Genomic DNA, 25,108 nt, shown 5'->3' on the forward strand with positions numbered 1-25,108 from the left:
AAAGCCAGAGGGTGAAGGGAAGCTTCATGCTGGCATTACAGGGAACAAACCACAAACTTCTGCGTGATGCGTTTTACACCAAGGGCCAGAAGAGCACTACAGGGTAATGAGAAACTCTGGGAAGATGAGTCTGTGAGTAACCAGGCAAGAACAGTCAGCAAACACAGTAATATTTGTGTTTTCTGCCACCAGCTCCCAAGTTCTCTTAGTAAAAGCCAACTTAGTTAAAATATGTTCTTGTATTACAGTTTTGTTTTCTCCCTTCTAACAAAAGTGCAAGGAAGGAGACCATTTATTCACACAAGACTGCTTGTCAGTAAAGAAAATACAAATTTACTTTTATTATAACCATGAAGAGGCATTAATTTAACAATTAGCTGTACTTTAGCACTCAGGTATATATCTGTGCCAAATAAACTCAATTCTGTCACTGCTAAAAAAAGAACACTTCTCAGCAATGCACAACCTGTGCTTACAGGATGTTTATTGTCTCTGTATTACAGTTATCTTGACAGACAAGCCTCAGGATACAGAATAAAGCTTTACTCTTGGACCAAAATAGGAGGCAACATTTTTATTTAAAAAAATTAAAAACAGCAAGTTTCTAGTCAGGTAATATAAAGCATCTTAAATTAATCTTTTGAAAGTATTTACATTATTTGTAAACGTAAATATCTGAAACTGTACATGTTTAAACAAATGTTCATTTAGCAAACAGGCTGTATAAACTGATTGCTCTTCTAATCCTTCCACCAGTTGTCCCAGAGCTGTCTGGGTACTCTAAGAGAGAAAAAGATCCCAAGCACAAGTGACTACTGCCATGGTTTACCCTTCACATCTCTTCTGTACAATGTCTGTATTAAGTCACTCATAACTCTGTACAGTGACCATGCATTCCTTCTGAAAAACTTTATAAAAAACAAATATACATATATTACAATGCACTGGACATTATTTTACAGCCTGTATTTCTACATAAGTAAAGGGAAAGGGCAAGTTCTTCTCCTTGTTAGTGCCTTTACTTAATTTTTAAGGAGTCATGTAAGGTCCTATAAGTACCATTTATGTATCTCAGCACCACTGCTGTAACACTTCTTGTGGTAGCTTTCAATCCCACCATCTTATACTCCAGCCTTGTTACTTATAACAAGAAAATTATGAAATCAAAATACCACCGATGTGCAAGGAAATTTCTTCATATTCAAAAGTACACAACAGGCTTTATAAATAAGTTTAAAATCTGTCACATCACCCACTACATTTTCATTTTGCAGTGCTGCACAACAAAGATTTACACACTGAGACACCCTGAAGTTCCATTAAGTTCCATTCCATTAAGGGCCAGGCATTTGGCATCCAGCTTTGAACACTAATGTCCAATTAATGCTCATTCAACAGCATGCACTGTTTACCAGTTATGAGTACTTATCCCCTCTTTACAATGCAGTTTTGAAAGCCTTGCACATCAGGTTTCAGGTGTCCCCACACCCTCTGATCAGCACTTTGTCCACAGCACAAAGGCTGTGTAAGTTCCAGACTCTCTTCCCACTTTGAACAATGTGACACCACCATCTGATCTTGGGAAAGGCAAAAATACCAACCCTGCCCTAAAATTAGGCAGTTGAAAACCTCAATGCTAAGCACTGCTGCAAAGCATCTAAAAATATATGGTTCCCTCAGAAACAACAGAAATTATGTTGCACAGCTTTCTACTGCAAATCCCAAGAATCTGAGATGGAGAAAGGCTAGAGTATGACACTTCAGGTCAGACCTCACAGCTCCCAATCACAAGAGTGTAAGAAAGACAGCCCATCCAGTGTTTCAAGAACACTTCACATGTGGGAGATTAAGTTTTCTCAAGCAAGAACCTCTCAATTACTTCCAAGCATGTGGTGGATTACCAGGATCTTCAGGGAAGTTAAAGAAAAACTCAGAGCATGCCTGCTTAAGTCAAAATTGTCATCTCCCAAGTCTCACAAATATATATGCTGCTCTCATTTGATTTTCTGCACTGTATTTCCAGCGTCTTTTTGAAAGTGTGACTTTCCACTGGGTACATCAAGGGCAAGCAAGAATGGTTTTTAAATTAAAAAGAACAAACAAGAAAATATCTGGGAAAGGCAGTATTTGAGCTTCCATAAGAGTGATCACCAAAGAGGTTTTTGTTTCATTTTCTTCTGCCCACAGCTCAAGCCAATGAACAGGAAGACCTTTACCAATCAACAAACCTGTTCATTTTGGGTTTTTTCCCCAAAAGTAGGGTTAAGCAGCCTGGATAGTTTTGATGCAGACTGGACTGCACAGTGGGATCCTTCGTTTACTTCAAGCAAATGTCTCTGCATTCCCTTCACTCCCTGGCATTTGACTGAAGCTTATTCCAAGCAGCCTCACTGTTGGGCTACTTGGACATCGACAACAGCAAGTTCACCTGAAAGACAAAATGAAAGCCTGTGTTAGACAGAGCAGACAAGTTTCAGAACTGATGTGTCATATTTAACCTTTAAACAGGACTCCTAGAAGACAACAGTCAAAATTTCCACTGAAATGTCTACTCAGAGGCTTTTTAAAATGCAACTGTTGACCATGCTGACCACTTATGTCAGCACTCACAAACCACTGTGATAAACTTCCTAAGATAATTTCATTTGTTGTCAATAAATTCCAAAAAACTGAAGAATTTCCAAAAAACCATCCACCTCAAATACCTGAAACACGTTTGAGATCCTTCACAGTACTTGTTTCCCATAGATTACAATATGGTTTCCCACACACTTCAGTTGCAGGATAAGTGATCCTAAGGTTCATCAGATAAACAATAAGAGGAAACCATCTCCTCTAGGATAACACCAACTCCTTATGGTGCATCACTCCCACTCAGTGCTCCAGGACAGTTATCATACATTCCTGTGGCCACACACACTGAAGACAACATTCTCTAATCCATAAACTAGATTATCTGTTTAAATACTGGCATCCTGAGATAATCAAGATTCTACCCACATTCCCAAGACTACTAAGGTCAAAGCAATATTTTTAAAAGCCTACTTGGTTTCTGACAAAGAATTCTAAAATAGGGAATTCTTAACCCAAATTATCTCTGAGACTAAAGACCATGTAGGGTTACACTTCCATAAAATCTGCACATTTTCTCAATACAATTCACTTAAAATGCACTCTAGTAATTCATTCTTGTGCTTCCTAAATGTAAAAGCTGCTGCTTTTTGTATTTGTCAAAAGAAATACTGCCTTCAAATGCACAGGTTTTTTAAAGGCATATTCACTGGCTTTGATACCTTTCCAAGAAGACAATGCCAGGAAATGGCAAGACTCTTCTACAATGCTGTGCAACTCAATCCCCAGCAACATCAATCACCACCTTGCTTTAAGAAAATCTATTAGACATTCATTGAAAAAACCCAACCAAAGTCCCCTCCTAGCTAATAGTCTTAAGATCAGATAAAACCCAAAGTTTAATCATCCAGTATTAAGGGGGATAAGAAATAAATAATGATTCCAAACACGGGAAATAGGAAAAATTTTAAAAATTAATGTGTATAAAAGCCAGTCACATGAAAGAGCAACTGATAAAATAGGGAGTTTCGATATATACCTGTTCCATTGAAGGACAAGCTATGATCTGGAGGTCTTCACTACTAAATTCTTCCTTTAACAGAGCATGAAGTTTCTGGAACATTTGCTGAATGTTATTCTTTTAAAGGAAAGAAGAAAAAAATCAATATTAAAAAACAGAACACCCATCTTAAACATGAACAGAACAAACACAATGTACACAGAATAGCTACTGAAGTGACCAGGTAGGGAGAAGCAGTCACACTTCAAAACTTTATTAAAACAATCCCCAAAACACCTACAAGGAATCCACATCAGTTGTGAGATAAAAACTTCAGCTAAGATGTGCTAAAGTGAAACACTGAGTCCTAAAGACTTAACCTGGAAGTTTAAAACTCAAGTTTGGCTCTTCTGGTGGTTTACAGCAGGTTTTCCACTGAATCCGTATCATCCTCTCTGCTTCTGGTGCTCCTGCCCATGCATAACTGACCAAAATCAACTGGTTGGTATGGGACAGAGTTGATTTTCCTTATGGTAACTCATTTGGTGCCAAGTGGAAGATGTACACAGTAAAGAGCAGCAGTTACTTCCCTGTAATATGTGTGTTGCATAGTACAGGTGAGAGCTGTTTGGATTTGGCTTTTTTAAACTAAAGATATCACCCATGGAATATCTACAGGAAAACATGGCAGCAATACTCACCCTGACTGGCTTAAACAGAATTAATTCTGTATCTTTATTGGACAAGTATAAGGACATGCTTCGTAAAGTTGATGGCAACTTTGTTTTTATTGTCTTGTAAGTGGAAGAGACCAGATCGTTGATCTTTGCTGAAAGTAAAAGAAAATATGTGTAACAGGTTAAAATGGAGTTCTGCTTGCTGAAACTACGCCCCAGAAAATCACCTTCACTCTCCTGGAGCAGATCATTACCACAGGTTTGAGTGGAAGGGAGAGAGGGGGTGCTGGACTGTGCAGTGTCAAACCCATCACAGGACCACAGCCTACCAGACACTGCTTCCCTTCCCTGCAGAAAATGCACCCACCCCAGTTCTGACAGCTACCACATCCTCCTGAGGTTTCTGAAATCACAGCCCTTCCAAGTAATGAAGTTCTATATAGGTTCCCTCCCAGAAAACTCACCTGGAAAAGAAACTGATGGAAAACAGTGCTAATAAAGAGAACAGAATATCACAAATTCTCCTTACTGATCATAGGCCATGTCTTTGAGAGGAAAGGCTGCACAGAAATCTGGATTTTGAATTAACCAGACAGGAATCCGCTGTCAGACAAGACCTTCCTTTATTGCTATGAATTTTAATGACTTTACAAGATCATTGTTTAAAGGCCAGGGGAAAAATGTATTTTGTAGTTTTAAAGTACTGAAGTTAATATCCTAGATGGGTTTTGCCCCTCCTCAAATTCTGCCACATCTATATTTTCTGCCTAGTCCCACTTCCCAGACAAGTGACTCCAGGAAAACAGCAGAAGCTCTGCTTCGATCTGCTTCTACACAGTTATCTCCAAACAAACATTAAAAATACTCCTGAAGAAGCGGGAGATATTAAGCAGAAGCTCGAGTTAGCCCTTGAGTGTCTGACCCATGGAGCAGCACTGAATTATGTATGAACATGGCTGGCTTTGCATCTTAAGAATATGATGCAACAGAAGGTTCCAATGTATGATTTGGAATAATCAGATTTTTTCACCCAGAAGCACAACTTTGTCATGTGAAGAGCAAAACAATCCAGGAGCATCTAAAACTGCTCCAAATGTTCCTATGGAGCATTCACATTTGAGTTTTTAAAAAACAGGGACACAAACCCAGATTCCATTTTTGCATAGAGACAGGAAAACTGAAAACAAAGTAAATACCAAATGTACAGACAATAAGGGTTTCAATGAGGATTCATTCCTTCCTACAAAAGGAAAAGCTTTATCGTAACGTAATCAATTAATTCCTTTAGCACATTCTGCATGCAGTTGCAGAAATGTGGTTTACATGCAAGAACAATCACAGCCAGAGAAATACTCAAGGGATTAATCTACTGCACCAATTAAATACATATTCTGAAGTTTGTCAGGTTTTTAGAGCTGGCTTAAGACATTTCAAATAACACACAGGCTAAAATGGAAGCCAGGATTTGCAAGAAAACGGTAGACAGTTCTTATATGTATAATTTTTCAAAATCAATCACAGTCTCTCAGTCCAAGTTATTCTGACCACCTCTTCAGATTCCTAACAGTAACATGAATATAAACCAAAGGAAATACCTGGTTGTGCCCAAGGTTGCTGTGAAAGGCTGTAATTGGGACCTCCTTGAGTGGCCATTGTTTTTAAAGCAGCTACCTAAAACAAGTAAAATCAATAAAGCAATGTTTCTTTCAGTTGAGTTCCCAACAAAATGACCAAGTAAAAATTGCACAACTCTCTTAGATACCATAGCGTACAGAATCTCCACTGCTCTGTCTCTTCCATGGCTTGACTTAACAACACACAGAGGAAGCAGCTTGACAGAAATGCAATTCAAAATTACAACCGTGATCAATTCTTGAAAGTAAAATTCAAAATGGGATTAAATTTACAAAGATGCTTAGGCACCTAAGGATACAAAACCTCAAAAGAGACTTATCCTTAAGCAGCTTAGTTCAAACTCCCCAGATTCCCAATGAATTCATTGAGATCACTCAGACAATCTATCAATCTCACCAGTTAACCATTTTTAGGCATGCCACTGACCCCCTATCCCAGCATGACAGGCATGAGTAAATTTAATACTGTAATCTTCTAACTTGTCAAAAAGTCAGCAGCTGGGATATCTGCAGTCCATGTAGTGATGTAGCCCCACTTTCTGAGAGGTCATGTCAGTTATTTTCAGGACCTAAGGTTCAGAATAGATTCTGTTGCAAGGTTTTCTCAAGATACCTAGAAATTCTGGCCTCTTCAGAAGGTTCTAGAAAGAAATGTATTGTATGTAGCTACAACAAGGCATCTAATACTCCAAGACTTCCCTCAAGCAAGGACACACGCAACCCAAGACTGCTTTTGAAGGCTTACAAATGCAGTCAAAGCAGTTCCTGCAAAAACAAAAGCTCCTTCCAGCCTTCACACACCTGTTACAATTCAAGGAAAAATTAAAGCTTCTTGCCTGGAAAATTGCTGTTGGAACTTAAAGGAAAGCACATTATCTTCAGCTAATCACACAGAACTAGCACCTTGTCATATACCCAATTTAAATACCAATTCCCTTATCCTACCAGTCCTTCAGTTATGTTAACAAACATACAACACATCTGTACCTTTGTCATGAACTCCTCCAGCTGTTCTATAAACTGTTTGGTTTGCTGCTGAATAAACTGCTCGCAAGCTGATTTCAGGTGACGATCTACGTCTTTCTTGGAGTCAATATAATGTTCTCTGATTTCTGGTGTACCCTTGAACAGAGAATGACAATTCTCTTCTTTTATTTGCCAGAGATCACCACACACCTAAATGACCCAATTATTCTTAACACAATAAGATTCTGCATTACCTCCAGTAAGAACTGTATCAAGGCGTTGTTGCTGTTTAGTCTAAAAAATCTTGAAACTGCCTTAGGATTCAGGATTTTAAATGCTGCATCTGTGAATCAGAAAGTCACTCACACTGTAAGTCAATGCCACTCAGGAACTACAAACTCTAATCACTCATTTATGCATAAAAAATGACCCAGCATGAATGATTATGACAGCACACAAAGCTTAATTCACTACTTTTCAATGGCACCTATGGTACACCTGTACCTAACAGCTGCACAGTCTAAACAGATAAATACATTACAAGAAACTGAACAAGTTGCTGATATTAACTGTAGTGCTCTGAGCATGAAAATAGTGCGAGGTCTCCTCTTCTTGTTACTGTATCTCCAAGTGGAAGATTTTACACAAGCTATTTAGGCATTTACAAACAATATGAAAAATTTTGCACACATTGCAAAACCACTGGGAAAACCAACTATAGTTGTATGAAATGCCTTTGAACTGGCACTTTTTTCTTCAGTGCTTAGCTAATTTAGGTAGGACTAAACAACAAAACATCAAGGTTGAGAAACATTCATGTTTATGTTGTGTACAGAACTCTCAAGAAGGAAAAGCAACAATGTCTGTAATTAACACAATACTGAAATTACACCTATAGTCTTAACAGGATGCTGTCAAGTTGAAATCTAGTCAAACCGGGAAAAAGAAAATTATTAGTTGCAGTACAGCTTTTTACCCTCCTGTCAACCATTTATCATCCTACATATCCATCTGGGGTTTTTTTCCCATTTCAAAAGTAATTCTCCACTCTGTATAAAACAGGGGGAGGGAAAAAAGACAAAAGAGTAAAAAAAGTGTTCTCTGAGGCATTAAATGAGAGAATACCAAATATATAGGATTGTAGGTTTCGCACTGAACTAAGAATCTGCACTCCTATGCGGAGAAAGGTGAACACAGAGCAAGATTATCTTTGTTCTTAGAATTTTTTATCAGCAATTTGAGAAATTCTAAAGATTTCCCAAATTCTTGATTAGAAGACTATGAGCTAGTCCTTTTTCCCACCTAATTTTTCAGTTACATGAACCTTAATGTTATAGCATTTCAGAGAAACTGGGCAAAAGCATGACTTTTACAGCAAGCAGTATCATTCCATTCGTAAATATCAAATTAAATATTAAACCTGTGTGCAGAAAGTTTGGCTAGAACACAGTAAAACTACTAGCCATGTTATTTTTCTTCTACAACTTATCCCAAATATAAAAGCCCTACTGGCTTATGTAACACACAGTAAGAATTCAGCACAACATACATCTTTTCAACACCACTGCCACCACCACCCAATATAAAGAAACCGTTTTCCATTACTTACCACTACCACCTGCAAAGCACTGGCTGGCACAAAAATTTATTCCATTAAATGAAGATGGAGAACAAACTTGTGTGTCAGCCAGGGCAAAACACCAAAAGGATGTATTTGCCCTTTAACCTCCAGTCAACTAGAAACCACTCAACAGGTAGGAGGTTTCATTGATGTTCAAATGCAACAAGTGAAATGATTAGTGTAAGAAATGCTTGCTTCAGAGTTAAGACTGCAGCATATTAGCAAGAAAGAGAAGTTATTTATTCAGCTTTCTCTTCTGGAATGGATGGAGAGAAACTTAACATGCTTCCAGTAATTTTTTCCCATTATCCTTATAACTTGGAAAGTTCATGACAATTCAATTCTGTATTAAGAGGTTTTTTTCCTGAATTTTACAAGGGAACAATAGTACAATTTCAAAAACTATGACCATGACCACTACTTCTATTTTCCTACAAGAGACATGCTTGCTACATAATACCAATACTGCTCATTAAACTTGCGAAATAAGAAATCTTTCTCAAAACAAAAACCTTATAGAAAGGTCCAGGAAATCTTAGTTTGCTCTAGCTAGGTTGACTACACATTGTTAAATTCACCTGCTAAGCAGCAGTAAGGAAAAACATTCCTTTAACAGTTAAGAAAAGAGGAAAGACATCTCTGTGCAATAGAAATGTAGATTACTTAGCTGTTCTTAAAAAAGACTGGAAAAATTAGTTAGGTCAGCAGTGAAAGTAGGCAAATGCATTTCATACAAAAATAAAGGATTTAATAGATACATCTTGAATTGCCCTAAACAGGAGAATGGTTTTGGTTTTTTTCAGAGAAGCTAGGAACAAAGCAAGAGATTAGAAAAAGCATACAGGTCATTGCAAGTGAACATAAAATAAACCCATAACTTTTGCTGGCACAAAGGGAGGACAATCCCATCCCATTCTGTAGCCAGCAACTGTTCAGTACCTCTAGTTTTCTTAAGGTCCAGGGAAATTTCCTTAATGGTGAAATCAGTGTGGAAAGGAGCAATTTGTTCACGAAGAATCAGAAGGTGTTTTATTAAGAAAAGTTGTCCATCAACCTGGGTCTACAGCACAAGAGAAAGAACATGCATTACATGGGGAAAAAAAATACCCAAGCAATTAAATGAAGAGCAAAGTTTCAGCATTTCCACTTTTATTAGTTAACAAGCTTTTTCCATTAGTCTGTAGTGTCATTACCCACACTCTGGGATCAACAAATCCCACTCCTGTACTATTCCTAATACACTGCACTACAGAAGCAGACCTTATTCTCATTTCTCAGAAGAATTAGATTACACAGCCATATTACTAAATGTCCTCATTAAGTAAAGGTATTCACTATTTGAAAGATACAAATTTATTCTTCTTCAGAGAGAGGAATTATTTCATGTAATTCATATAATTTATAGCCAAAAAACATGAGGTTCTAAATTTGTTTTCATCATTACAATGACTAAAAAAAGTTAATGTTCCTGTAATAACCTTGATTAACTATGCTGTTCTGCAAAGGTCTTACAATGCATTTTTCTCATGTCATTAAACACAAAGCTTAGTTAATTTCTAAACAGTACAGCAAAGATACAAAGAGTAAAAGAACGCCAAGTTCACACCATTAAAATGATCAGTTTTGCTCTGCTTGTTATTTTAACCACATGCTTTATACTGCAAGCTGGTTTTAAAGTTCATAGCTGATTGAGGTAAAAGGAAGAGGACTCTAGAATTCAAATTTGTTTTTGCAAGCTGGACGAGAACTTTACTTGATATAATGTTCAATAAAACAGAAAAGAAGAAATCAGATTTAAATCCGCAGTTTCAACAAACAGAAATTTCACTAAAAATGAGTGGTGAAAAGGGCTTCTTGAGTTGTTTGGGTTTGGCTTTTTTAAAATTCTTATATGCATCATTTCACCAGATAAAATTAAATTAACATGCATCACGAATGAAGTGGTAGAGATCCTAGTTCTGAGCCAACTTATTTAGGGATCACTGCAGGATGAGATTCATTCTCTGCAATACTTTTAAGTCAATGCTGCCCAGGTACACAGTGCTGGAATTGGTGTTTAACTAGAATTCTGAATCAGTTACACAGGAAAATAGTTATCTGCCCAAGCGAAAGAGAAATGTGGCTTGAATTTCTTTTTAAAGATGCTATGTGTTTAACAGATATTTTTCAAAGGACACTCAAAAGAGAGACTTTAAAACAGATCACTTTCAATGAGAACTAAAACCTTTTTCATTACCTAATATTTACTGCTTATAAAAATCCAACAATCTTAGCCTACTAAGAGGTTTTTTTTTAATTCACTTCCTGGCTGTTAGGAATTAACAAATTACTACAAGATTTAAAGGAACTGTGACAAGAAAAAGAAAGTTTACTCCAACTACTTAAACACAGTTAAAGTTTAAATGACTTGATGAATCTCTATTGAATTCTGAATAACAGATGAGATCAAATCTTTTGATCATACAGTTCTGAGAAGAGAATACTTAAAACTTCTTCCCAGTTAGAAAGAAAACTTCTTTTTTAACATAAGTTAGAAAGATTTTTGAAAATTCAAACAATGAAGGCAGAGAAAAAGAGAAAAGAGTAACAGACAGTGAAAATAAATACAGAGAGCAAAGTCCTCTAGCAGAAATTTCTCTTTAGGCATCACCTCACTGAATTCCCATGAGTTAGAGCAGCCTGTAAACACGATTGCTATGATCTGTATTCCAGCTTTTCTGACAGGCTAACATGTGAATCATTATCTTTGCCCCGCAATACATTAACCATAACGAAGAACTGGCAAATCCCTCAAGTCTCTGGGGGCAGAGCAACATGCTTTGACTAAAATTTTAACAGAATTCTGAACCGCTGCTTCGTGACTTTAGATATACAAGGGGCTGGGGGCTGTGGAAACTATACCCAAAGCACAGATTCTGACCTTGTTTTTGCTAATGGAATCAGCAGCTCCCAGCAGCGACTGGATGCAGGCAGATAAGGCCTCTTGCGATAATCCCTGAAACACTGCCCTCTGCAGGGAAGAGGAAATCAAACGAAAAAAAGAGGTGTTAGTAAAGTGTAGGCAGAATTTTAAAAGTTGCACTTTGTGAACGATGTGTTTACCAGCTTAAAAAACTCCAGATTAACTAGCTACAAACCTGTTGGCCCAGTGCAGTGACACAGGACGAAGCATTCACATTACAAAAGCCTGCTACAAGCACTCAGGCTGGTGCTGCTGCTACAAGCACTCACCCACACAAGCATGGCCTGCTCACCCTGCAGCTCTGAACTGGCACCTGGGCAGTGACATGGTCAGTGACACCTCACACATTCAGAGCCAACAGCATGAATGGTGTGTGCTGAGTAACCTGACCAGACACTTCTTCGTGTGCCAGGGCAACTACCTGTGCGTGCAAGCTACACTTGCAATAGACACGAGATCATTCGAGTGAGCTTAACCTCGGGCAAACTCAAATTACCTCACATTTGTGACAGCTTAGTAAACAAACACGACAGCTGCCATGGCCCAGGGGACACAGAGCAAGTCCTTAAGTGGCAGCAATATAATCCTACAGCTGAGCCAGCCGTAGGAACACAGCTCACCCCCATCAGCACTGCAACAGAGCACAGGAGAGCCCTGACTGCCCCAGACTTGCCAGCACCACTTCATTCATCTCTTCTCTATCTACAGGGTGCAGGCAAGTGGCACCAATTCTGCTATAGTGTCTCAGGGGAAAACTAAATTAACCTCTGTGCAGACATACTGTAAATGAGCCTTGCAAACAATGCAGAAACCACCTCATTTACAAAGGTCTAGCTGAAAACAAGGTCAAATATTCATCTGTCTTTATTGGGATTGATATTTTAAGCAATAAAGCATTACTACTTTCCAGCTTCTTTTTTAGCAATAGCATCTTGGCAGGAGTTTCATGTAACACCCATCAAAAACATTCTGAAATCCATTAAATGTATCTAATAAAGATACAACACATGCAGAAGAGCAAAAACACTTGCATTAGCTTCCTCCAAGATTTATCGGCCTTATACGCTGTTAAGTGAGCAACACAAAACATAATTTAATGGTAAGGTCTTAAAATATGTGTTAAGTAAACACTTCTTTTGTTTCTGCTACACAAGAAGATTTCCACTGTCTTAAACTTTGGAAATGTGTTCCTATGTTTTGGAACATGAAGACATGTGCCACAGAATAAATTTCAGAACGTTTTCAAAATGTAGAAGCAGTAGAATCACCATTTCTAAGGCCAGAGACATCACAATAATGCATTCACCCAGTAATTTCAGCAATAAAATCATTCCCTGTAATTGAGCCAGAACTTTCTATTTTTTCTTGTCCCATTCACTCCTCAGCTCTTGAACACCAGACATACCTATTGCAAAAGCAACAGATGTACAAATCAGTGCCATTTTTTTAATTCTACAAATATAAAACTGTCTTGGAAATTAATGACCTAAATTTGTCAGTTCACCTGTTTTACATAAAGATAGCAGCAGAAAGACCAAGAGGTTAGAGGCCAGTAATTTTCCATTCCCAGTTTATATTACAATATTTAGACATATCTATAAACTTTGTAACTTCACTTAAAAAATTAGATAAAGAAATTTTTGCATACATCTATACATCTGTACAGTTTGGAGAGACACACTAGAGTCCTTCTGACAGTAGGATACCACATTCCATGCAGATCTGCAGGTGAAATTGTGCTCTGATGCCTGGGATTAAGGGATTCAGCTGAACCTGTTTAAAAGCAAAATACACACATGAAAAACTTGCCCATCTGTCCTTTCAACCAAAGGAGACTGTAATATCAACTGCACTTTATACTCTCTGCAGAGAAGTATGACATTTTATTTTACTCAAACAAGTAATTTTTTTTCCCTCTGACCAGGTCAGTACTAGATTCCTGATGCGAACCGAGTGCAAGCCTGTGAAAGACACAAGTTTGCTTTCAGGGGTGGCCCAGCTCGACCTTTTTAATGAGTTAGTTTCACAGGCACGTCTCCAATGACACACACCTCCCACTCAGCTAAACAGCTGAAATGATCAGTTACTGAAAAAAGAACAGCATAGGAGAAAAGAAGAAAAATAAATGGTTAGAGATCATGGAATTACAGGAGATGCTTAGGGGAAAAAAACATTCTACTTTATTTCCTCATGTTTTCCTTTCTGCTGGGGATAATCCTACATGGATTAAATAGTTGCAGAAAATAAGGAGTTTAAACATAATTTTAATTACTGTAAAAATAACAGCAAAACCAATTTTGCCATGAGGTTGTTGCAAACATTAAAAAGTGCTCCTTCTGGGTAAACATCATAATTCTGTATGCTCAAAATGGATTTTCACAACACCTGACAGACAGACAGAAGTCTGTTTTAAATTTTGTGCTTAAATCAAGCTAGGAAACAACCGAGTCATCAGAACTCCTAATTTCAAATACCAACCATTTTTAAAAAGTTAAATTTTTGTAGTTTCACCTACTGATGGAAAATGCACTTGTGTTTATGTGATCAGTGCAGAAATAATTTTTAATAATCCAGTAATATTTTTCTGCTTTTTTCAACTATAAATTTATTGTCACAGTAATTGGAAAGCCTGTAAAATCTTATGCTATCAGTTTGAGATTCCTAGGCCATTCATTAGTCACTTCAGCTACTCCTGCAGGTACTGAAATGGGAGAGAAGCACCTTTGAAGGGCAAATAATCCCAATTATCTCAGACGTGTATCTTCAAATTATACCATTTAGGTTCCTTCCATTTCCTGGGTGCAAGTGAGATTTACAGGACTTGCAAATTCCATACACCTGGGGTGAAATACGATGAACTCCATTTTCAATGGGATTTGCTAGAAACACCTCTGCAGAGCTTCTAACCTAAAAGCAAGAACTACCTTGTAATCAAAAGGAATACAAGAAACAAGTGATAAAGAGCTGAGAAAGATGCTGCTGGGGAAATAACACTGTACGACTCTGAACAATGATAAAATGAGAAATTCTTCATGGATCTTCGACAGTAATTTTAAAATTTGTAACACTCAAATGACTGGCATCAGAACAGCCACATTTTATGGAATTTCATTCTAGTTTGCTGTAATTTACAGACACATGGGTCACATGTTTAAAATGTCAAGGACTAAATTTTGAATTATTGTAAATACCTATAATTTAAGAGACGTGCCTGACACATCAAATCACCTCTCTCATCTTGGCACAGCTAACAAACAAAAGCATCCTCAAGTACACCTCTTGACAGCAGGGATACTTTTCAGTGGAGAATACAAAAGCTCAGGTTTACACAAAGTACAATAGATGCTGTTGGCTGTAAAAGTAGTTGCTTCACATAATTGACTGCGCTGGAAGCACAAAGAAATGGCACCAAAAGAACAAGATGAGGCTGTTTCTCATAAAAAATACAAAACTAAAACTTTGAGACAAAGTTCACCTCTCAAAATCGCTTATGAGAATTTGTCTAGGAAAAGAACTCTTTAAGATACATGCAAGTTTCTCACAGATGGTTCAAGTTAACATTCACATTCCATGAGCTTTATGCATTAATTTGACAATATGAGACATATTTCATACCAGATTTAACTAAACTGCAGGACTCGGGATCTTCTAGCCGGACATCTGAAAATGAAGCTTCAGAGGGCAGCTTCTTCTGCTCCTCTTTCAAACTCTGTGCAATTTGCTGCAAAGAAAGATACGCAATGATATTTTAATGTCACGTAACACTGCTTTGGTTACAACAGACAAAAGCATACTGACTTGTAAAAGAAATCAGCTACACTCAGTTGCCAGTGTTTCACAGACATTTATAAGAAATAGGCAGATGTTTCCAAAACAGTAGCAGAAATATTGCAATACGATCAAGATTCACAAACATGTATCTGTGTAAAGCACTGTTCTTTCCATTTTGCCTGTTTTACTGATCCCTCAATAATGACCTAATAAGGCCACCCAGAAAGAAAAGTTCAAAATAGGGTAACCCAGTTCAACACTTACTTGGATTTTAAACAGATTATTTTTTGATGGCATTATTTCCATAAATGGTATCTGCAAATGGCCCAAAAGTACTCTCTAGTTTATTCCCTGCAGGAGTTCAACCAAAAGCCTTCCCCTAACATTATTCAACATTTCCACACTTCAACCTTTCCTACTACTCGGTCTGCTTCAAAGCAACAAGAGGCAGCAAGAATGGGCAAAGAACTGCATTAATATTTGAGCAGAACAGCACAAGAAACACTTCTGCCCTTTGCTTTTAATGTTTTAATAATTCATTTACTAAGACAGAAGTTCTCTCTAAATAGCAAGGTTTTGAGGTTTAAAAGCAATCAAGTAGGAAAACGAATCTCAAACCAGGCAAGAACTGAAGTCTTGCGAGGACATGAAGAGTAGCATAATATCTGAATTTGGAATTAACTTTCTCTTCCTTAACTGGAGGGCCATAGGACCTTTGTTAGAAAAAAAGGCCTCATATACAGACCAAACATTTGCCTAAAGATGCTTACTAGTCCTTAAACTTTCAGTACAAAGAGCGTGTACTCAACAAACTCACTAGCTTCAGGGTTTAAAACCCTATGGATATCCCACAAAACTGCCAAAGTACAAACTGTAGCATAATAAAAGCTTTAGATGTGTATAAAAACAATATCATATCAACATGAGCTCAATACTGATAATTTTCTTGCAGTATTTTGTCTGTTTGCAGGCAAGAATTGAGCACAATAGGATACAGTTACACAATGTTAATTTATTTTAGCCCACAGCAAAATATACATATTTAGGTAGGTAGAGGGAAAAAAAGAGAGAGAGATAGCAAGCTTCTGTATTTTTTATAAGCAATGTTCTGATTCTGTAGTCAAACAGCAGCTTCCCTACCAACTGGTCAGCTGGAAGTAAGTCCTACAATTTTCTAGGCACCATCAGCTATTCTAGTAGCTAGGTGGAAAGGAAAATATAGCAATAAAATTTGAATATTGCCAGTCCATTTTCAGTCACCTTATTCCTTTGACAGCTTGGGCCTCCCATTATGAAGTGAATGGAAATAGTTATTTAGAGGGGAATCTTTACTATGCTTTACTGCTTTCAACAGTTGCAGCTTGTTCTAGCTAAAAGCTCATTCAAGATTTCTCATTGGCCATTTATTTATTTGTGAGTCGTTTCATTCTGAAACTTTCATCAATATAGCATTAACCTTTTAAAGTACGTAGAATTGGTTTGATCCATTTCAACAGGAATATTGACTCAAACGGTTTGGAATGACTAAAAAATGGCTAATACTGATAAGAAATTGAAAAAGGCTTCCAGAAGCCATTGCTAACATGTTAAATTATCTAAAGCAAGTCTCCTCTCACACTGCCTGAGCACAGGGTACACACATGCCTACCAAAAGCTAGTTGACCAGTCATTCTGAAAACAAACTTGCAGCTAGCTGGGACTGTCTAAAGCAGCTCTTCAATTCCAGCTCAACTAGAAAATACATTGGGTAATTTGTATTACTTAAGAATGTAAATAAAAATTCAGAAGCTTCAAGTTTTGATAAAACTATTTTAATTGTGAGAACTATTGCCATTGCCACTAAGTTTGACATAAAACGTTGACATCTATTTTAGGGTCATAATTTAATCAGCAGGTGTCAATTTAAAAATGCCAGTATCACTAAATACACCTAAGAACAGGAAAACCCAAGTTGCAAAGCACTATACTGCACAGCTGCATACACTGCATGTACAAAGTCAAGGACAGTGAAAAAGCTGAGGGTGTACCTCCATCATTTCCAGCTTGTCAGGATAGGCGAGATCGCCTGGTGCAGGCTTGTAGCCGGTGATGTCAGTCTGAATGTAAATATGCGTCCTATAGACAAGGCGCTCTTGTACATCTTCCAACATCTGCTTGACACCCGCTGCAAATGCACCCAGTTGTTCAGCTGACAAAGGTAAGAAAAGGCACAAACTTGTTAATTACAAAACAAACTTACAGAAACACAAGTTTGGGAAAAAAAAATTGGCTTGCTGCAGATAAAGTCAGGTTATTTTTGGAACAGCGGCATGCAGACAAATTTGTGACAAACAAGGAGTTTACTAACTCCATGCTGCAGTTGCTTTGGCTCCCCAGGTTTTCATTAGGCAATGAAAATGCAACCTCACACTGATGACATCAGATGCCCTGTTAGAATTAAAAGTTCTAATTATTTCAGACCCAGGTACATTAAGTGGAATTTCGCTGGGAGCAACAAAGCAAAGTGGCTTTGGTTCTATCATAGCCAATATCCATGGCATGACTGTTGGGAGCTGTTAAAAACAGATGAACCAAAGCAGCTCACATCAAACTTAAGAATTATTGTATCAGCCCAAATTTAAGTAGTAGGAAGACACTTCTTATGATAAGCCAAAAGATTAAGTCAGCAAGCTTTTGCTCATTCCTAACAGTGTTACAATTATACTTCCAGGAAAGTGAACAATTCTTCATGATTATTGGGACAGCTTCAGCGACAAAGAGCTACACTGGGTGATACACCAGCTATGAAGGGATGGTTTCTGTTTACTGCATTAAAGACTGTGAAAGGATTCCATTATACACTGGTCATACTATGAAATAAGACACCAGGTCAGCTCACTCCTATGAGACTGAGCTCTGCATATTCACAAAACTCCAAAATCTATACTGCTACTTAACTCCTCTGCTGAAGTTACAATTTCTAGTCTGGGAAACAGGACATTCAGAAGAAATGAAAAAAAATGTTTGCATTCCTTTGTTTTATCATCATTATGCAGAAAGCTCTACAGGGATGATGCATTAGCAGGGTCAAGTGAAGCAATTTGTTCATTCGAAAAGTTAATTTAAATCAACCCTGGTGCATGCATATGCACTGGGTAAATGCTTGCTAGCATTTGTACAATCTAGAAAAAACAATATTAACATCAGTACACTACTTTAAATGATGCTATGCAGACCCAAAAATACAGACCTTCACTATAAATGAAAAAGCATAATTAATTTTACACATCAAAGACAAGAGTAGAAGACCCACGAGGAAGAAATAAGAAGAATTTCTGACTATGCAATAAATAATTTTATCAGTTAAGAAGACACTTAAAATTAATAATATTCAATCTATGAGTTACCATTGTTCTGTACATGATCCTCAAGCATCTCATTTTTGAGAATCCCACAGAGTTCAGAAAGTGTCTCTAAGTGAATTACATGGATGATCATTGGCCTCAGGACATCATACAGTGAAAGACACAACTTCTCCAAAAGTTCACTGTGAAGGAAAAATAAAACAAAGCAAAATACTTTCAGGATCCCCCAAAAGCAAAAGAAAATTTTATCACAAACACAGATTGTTTTGTGGCAAAGATTTTTGAAAGGAGAGTAATAAAAGTGTCATAGAAGACTTTAGACAAGATTGTTTACAACATAAACCCACTATTTCCTACAAAGTAGGAGAAGTTTTCCTTTTAAAAGATGTGGCATACCAACTGCTTAACAATGGTGTTACAGCTTTTAATTAATTTTAAAATAAAATTTTAAAAACCCAAACACACCAACAACTCAAAGGGAAGATGCTGCAAACTGGTTTACTTGGCTTCTGTGTAAAAAAAAGCTCCTGCTGAGCTCAGAATCATAACCCAAATTTTCCCTTGAGAAAAAGCCCATCTGATTCCAAGTACTCAACAGTGTTTTAGAACCAGGAGGACACAGGAGGAGAAGCTTGGTAATGTTTTCTGTAATAGCTACCAACATGTCAGAGCACACTTTCCAATCTAAGTGAAGTTACAATATCAATGCAGTGACACACCAGAACTCCAATTTCAATTTATTATTTTCTTTCACGTCCAAAGTCATGCATATCTTGGTTAAGACACCAACAGCACTCACTCTAGATCTTTTTGCCATTCTCAGTGCTCCCTTCACTAATCACATATTAGGCATTAATACTATTGCCAGTAACGAAAATTCAAGTCATTTCCCAGTTAGAGTAGAAAATTTAAACATCAAGAACACTGAAGTAATCACAGTGCGATAAAGATATTGAGTTTATTGCACAATTTGTTTTTTCTAATTCACAAAGAATGTCTGTCAGCAGAACAAGGACACTTCAGTTCCTCAAACAGGGAACAAAAATGCTCATGAAAGAATACTCAGAAGAAACATTTTGAGTGTCTCTTCCTTTGCATCCTATAGCACTATAAGCAACTTGACAAAACACTAACTCTCCATGTTAAAAGCAGAAACAAAAGAGAAAGTTTTACCAGCTTCACTATTAAATACAATACTCAATCTCAGATCTCTACTCTTGGGTAAAATTTTGGTAAACTCTTATCTCTACATAGACACCTGGCTCTAATGTCTTTAGAGCATGTTAGCACTGCAGAAAAGAAAATGAGGCTATATATTATGCTAAAAGAAACCTAATAAAGTAGCTACTATTTGAAACATTTTTCTTAAAATATTTTATTTAGATGTAGGCAAAAATAAGGGAAGCAAGTTCTTAGGAAATGAGGTAATTACATTCCATCAAAATTTAAAAAAAAATCAGAAGTCTATTCTCTGTCTTGGTGTGAATAGCACTAGTGACAAAATTTCTGCATTAACAACATTTTACACTGATTTCAATTAGGGGTGTTTACACCAAGATTTGGACTGAAATAGCTAAACTGATTCTTAAGTAAATTTATTTTGGTCATCTCACATTCTGAGCATGCCCCACATGAGGCCACAATTCCTCAGCAAAGACTGTGCCTGAGGTTTATCTCTAGTGAGGCTTTATGGAGTTTTGGTTTTCCTTTAGCTTTGAAGGATGGGGAGCGTAGCGGGAAGTCTTTTTTCAGGTTACACACTTGTTCAACAAAGCCAAGACATTGCAACACTCAAAACCAGTGTCTCAGTTATATTAATAGAAATACACTTTAGTTAGGAACTTTATAGCAAGGGAACATGACCTACCCGAATTTCAAAATCAAGTATCATTATTAAAACACCAGAAAACTGGAGGAAGGGCATAAACTATTCAATTGCTTTACTATTACAGGCCTGTTGTCAAAAAACTTAACAATACAGTGCAATTACTGTGTGAAGCAACAACATGTCCCTTTTTTAGATTTAGGCAGAGGAGACTGGGACACTATTCTCATCAGGCATCCACTACCCTGCCTTCTGTCCAGCCCAAATACAGGTAACATACAAACATTCCTTGGCAGTAAGGGCAGCTCATTAAATCCTTCTGGAAAAATAGCTAGAGTGCATCAGCCTAATTTCAGACTGAAGCAAATGAAAGCACTTGTGCAACATGCTGTGCAAAAGAGGCTGTACAAAAACAGCTGAGAGTTGTAGACTGCTATAGCTATTTTCAAAGAACCTGAGTACCTTTAACTTTTTCAGACTATCTACAGAGCATTTGCAAAGATTATTTATGGAGAATGGGAACTTGCTTGAAGAAAAAAGGAAACACAAGACCATCAAATTCTGATGCTTAAAGTGATTAAGCTGCTTTTTTTATGTTGGTAATTCTTACCAAACCACTTAGTCTGCCACAGTCTGCCATATAACATTGTCTGCTACATCACAACACACTAAATACAACATGCAGTAAAACAAAAACAGCATGTACCACCTACTCCAGTTTTGGTGTTGGTTTTGTGAAGAACTCATTGTAAAGCTGGTGTTCATCCTGGCATACATGGACCATAAAGGCACAACCACTTCGTACCTGCATTCACAGAAATACAAATACTTGATTATTAAAATCTTTTCCTTGCATGAGTATCACAAGAGATATTACAGGTATTATTAATATATTTTATATATCGTGTTGTGATTATTACAGCTATGATTACACTGAAGCTTTGCAAAATTCAGAAGTAATGAGATGAACTCCAAGACTGTGGGCTGAAAAGATGCTACTAGCCAAATAAAAGCTCACTGTACAACTTTTGTCCCTTTTTTGTTTTTGAAATTTAAGTAACTACATTTTATACCTCTTTTTTATCCTCCTCCCGTGAGGTTTGTAACAGGGTGAAATTTTTACAGGAACAAAACATGTATGGCTTGAAAACATTAGTAGAATGTTAATGATTCAAACTCACAGGCAACAGCAACAATTCTGCAAGTAAATGACTGAAATAAGAAACCTCATTTTACCTGGGGGAGAGGGGATTAAAACATAACAAAACTCACACAATACATGACTACTTTACCTACCAGAGCACAATGATCTCTGTTATTCTGACTGGTTAATTCTGTAACAGTGCTAGCGATACTTGGACCAAGCAAAAGCTCCCGCTGGTCGAGGTAACATTGATGGATTTCATTGAGAACTTGCTGATACCTAGCCAAGAAATTAAAACAGTAACTGCACCCTGAAGACCATTTTCTAGCACACATAAAATGCATTCTAATACCCTCTATAGGTCTATGTAATTTCAATTTTTAAATATTTCTTTTAAATACACAATGTGTGTAACAGCACTTAAACAATAGTAAGTATTTTCAAAACTTAAAACTATTGAAGATAAATTATATAGACATACTCACTCTGGCATTTTCTCAGATCTTTGCTCTACTTGTTCAATAAGCGTCTACTCAAAAAAAAATAAAAGACAAAGAAGTATTATTAGTAAATTACTCTTTTGTAGTAATTGGAAAAGAGCTCGTAGTATTTTTCCATGGATACAATACGCAATCTTTGGACATTCACACTTGCACAATAAGCAATCCTTGCATTCACACAAATAAATTCAAGCCTCATTTTCAAAACCTTCTTTTTAAAAGTTAGTTACCAGCTACTTACTCTGACTTTGGGAGCAGCTGCTCTGAATTTCACATAAAACAGCGTGAAGGCATTGTCAGAATTTGGCACAGCTGAAGGATCCTGAAAGAAGAGATGAGTAATTGGTTAAAAAGCAAAATGCTTTATTTGGCCACTAGTATACAAAGGCTGAGATAATTAGCCCCTAAAAGAGGATATTGGTTCTTTATGTTTATGCTTCCAGTAGAACAGCTCTTAGCCACTTCCCACCAACAAAGGTGTGCTGGTTTCAGAACTCAAAGTCAGATAAAAGAACAAAACCCAACCCAAAAGTTTCATCCAACAGCCTCTACAGGAAAAGTAATATTTTCATTAATTATGACATTCTCCATTAGAGACAAAAATTTTCTCTGGACGTGCCAGAGTAGTACTGATTGTTGGTCCCTAATGGAACAAATTTCCTTTTTATCTGCTGGTCCCAAGGCAGAGAAGCTAAGTTTCAGCTTGTATTCAAGCTCCAACCAGAATATCAAGTCTTGAGGCAGCTCCCCCTACAGCTCCTCGGCCCAGCAGGGCAGACAGCTTGAACTTGAACAAATTCTAGCACTAACAAAGCAGAGCAGAGACCCAACTTACACACCAAGCTTTCTTCCCCTTATCCTACTGAAGCAGAGAGAAGAGATGGTCTTCCTTAGAAACATGATGTGGACAGGAAAACTCCACCATCCTCACCTCCTATTTTCATCCCTGTGAGCAACCCCATCATCCTTCTACAAATATACATCAAAACCTCCACTCACATGTGTGCATCACCAAAGAACATCCAGATCTCAGTCCCTTTCCAGTCCTGACAGTCTTGTTCTGTTGCAGTAGGAAAACTCAGCACTTAATCTCAAGTAAAAAACACTGATCCAGTACTGCACTTCTACCAGAAGGAGCCATTTGATGTTCCAAAGTATACAAAATATCCACAAAACCCCCATGTACATGGGAAGGAAAAGGTCACTCAACTCTTAAAAGACTTCCTGACTTAAAACTCCCATGCAGTAATTCAAATCCAGAAATTAGGTTACACACTTCTTTCTTTAGATACACTTATTACCAGAGATGTTCAATTTTGTTTAAATTCAGCTCAGTCAGAGCAATCCATTGGCATCAAACCAAGCCATGACACCTTTTTTTTTAAATAAAACCTAGCTTTGTACCAAACATAAAAAATATTCAATACCACTTAACCAAGATCTTCACTCCAGGAGTACCCTTTCACAATTTTCTATGAACACTGCCTAAAATTCCCTTCTTTTAGGTGTGCCAGTTCTCAATTGTAGCATCTTTCAATTTCACTGATTATCCCTCAGGACACCCAGTTTTCCTGTAACAGAACTGAGCACAAGGTACACAACAATTATTTGGAGAAAGAGTCAAAGTGTGTAGGAAGAGACATTCCCCTCTCCTTTCTTCTCTGCCAGAATATTGCAGCATGAGGCTATCAACACTTTAATGAAACCAAAAAAACTTCCCTGCTCACATTTATGCCTAAATCTCACTGGAGTGAGGGGGAGTAAACACCTAGAACAGAGTGTTTCTTCCCTGGGACACTCTAACATCACTGTCAACATTTTAAAATGAAACAAAAAAAGCCTGGCAAAACTAATAGGAACCTGGCACAGCTGTTATCTGCAGCTACACAAACCACTGCAGAATAAAAGAACATTTACATGACCAAGAGCACTCAAGAATACCTACTGGAATATAACACTGATATGATCCCAGCATGAACTCAGAGTTGTGCTTTACAATTACCATCCTATAACACCCAGTTCCAATATACTTTTTCCAAGTATTCCCCTCAGTCTCTTTCTCCAAAGCAATCCATCTCCACAAAAAAACACCACAATACCTCTATTTCTCTTGTGTACCTTCCCCATTTGGCAATAGACCAACAGCCAGTTCAGAGCTCCAGTGCACACCCTGGTTCAGGAAAGCAAACTGTCTGGCCATCTGGTGTCTCTAACACAGTCCTTCATCCACCCCTGGCCTTCACCAGCTTACTGATCACCTACTTCAATTCACCAACTTCACCTTCTTCAATTTCCATCATTTTCTAATTATTACTACTATTACATCTTTTGGATCACTAGGTCTCTGTCATATTTGGCTGAGTATTGGACAACCTACACAAACACCATAGCACTGGCCTATTTTCACAAAAAACTGCTGACACATCCCACTCTTAAAAAAATAAAAAAGAGAACTGTTTGATGTTATAATAGACATTTCAGTACAGCTCCACTTCCCACTTACTGATTCACCTACCCTTTTCATCAACTGGGTTGTGAGGTTCTGTAGTGTATTCACAGTGTATGTCTTGATAAGGTGCATAGCTTTAGAAAGGCATTGTTTAAATTTTGTCAAATATACAGGATAGTCTTTAAAATTTGGCTGAAAGAAAGAAAAAATCCATTTTAAATAGAAATAGTAAGTCAAAAATTTATCAAAACTTAAAATACATAACTAGCTAGCTTGTACAAACTAAAAGCAGTATTTTACAAAAATTAGGCAGAATAATAAGTATATTCAATAAAAATTTCCTAAGTCTATAAAGCACCATCCTTAACTTCTTCCTGTATTTAGCAGAGAAAACTTTTTATAGGGAAAAAAAAACATTAAAAAAGTATGAACACATAGTTGTGACAATTTAACTAAAATTAATACAGAATAACTTACATGTGATGAAATATATGCAATACAATCATCAAGCTTAGCCAGCATGGGAATGAATCCTTCACTGTTCACAGACAGCGTAGGGGAATTCAGTTTCTTTGGAAAACAAGACAAGGCATCATTGTAAGGAACCTAAGTGCATTACTGTTGGTGAATAAGTTCAAAAGACT

General features: G+C 37.2%; 1 protein-coding gene across 1 annotated transcript in view; it reads right to left on the reverse strand.

Moving 5' to 3' along the window:
• Window positions 1-584: 584 nt before the first annotated feature.
• The window catches only part of COG3 (component of oligomeric golgi complex 3), a 30,020-nt gene continuing 5,496 nt past the window's right edge, over window positions 585-25,108 (reverse strand). Inside the window, exons 6-23 of the mRNA XM_033052205.1 lie at window positions 24,942-25,034; window positions 24,531-24,656; window positions 22,257-22,337; window positions 22,001-22,044; window positions 21,668-21,794; window positions 21,085-21,176; window positions 18,589-18,728; window positions 17,230-17,390; window positions 15,047-15,152; window positions 13,080-13,204; window positions 11,390-11,479; window positions 9,409-9,529; window positions 7,103-7,191; window positions 6,870-7,004; window positions 5,844-5,919; window positions 4,273-4,400; window positions 3,611-3,709; window positions 585-2,428 (exon numbers count right to left, since the gene is read on the reverse strand). Coding sequence (XP_032908096.1) covers window positions 2,399-2,428; window positions 3,611-3,709; window positions 4,273-4,400; window positions 5,844-5,919; window positions 6,870-7,004; window positions 7,103-7,191; window positions 9,409-9,529; window positions 11,390-11,479; window positions 13,080-13,204; window positions 15,047-15,152; window positions 17,230-17,390; window positions 18,589-18,728; window positions 21,085-21,176; window positions 21,668-21,794; window positions 22,001-22,044; window positions 22,257-22,337; window positions 24,531-24,656; window positions 24,942-25,034 — 1,863 coding nt within the window. The 3' untranslated portion in view covers window positions 585-2,398. The remainder of the gene's footprint in view (window positions 2,429-3,610; window positions 3,710-4,272; window positions 4,401-5,843; window positions 5,920-6,869; window positions 7,005-7,102; window positions 7,192-9,408; window positions 9,530-11,389; window positions 11,480-13,079; window positions 13,205-15,046; window positions 15,153-17,229; window positions 17,391-18,588; window positions 18,729-21,084; window positions 21,177-21,667; window positions 21,795-22,000; window positions 22,045-22,256; window positions 22,338-24,530; window positions 24,657-24,941; window positions 25,035-25,108) is intronic.

Source organism: Catharus ustulatus, chromosome 2 (assembly GCF_009819885.2).
Source record: "Catharus ustulatus isolate bCatUst1 chromosome 2, bCatUst1.pri.v2, whole genome shotgun sequence".
NCBI classification, from domain to species: domain Eukaryota; kingdom Metazoa; phylum Chordata; class Aves; order Passeriformes; family Turdidae; genus Catharus; species Catharus ustulatus.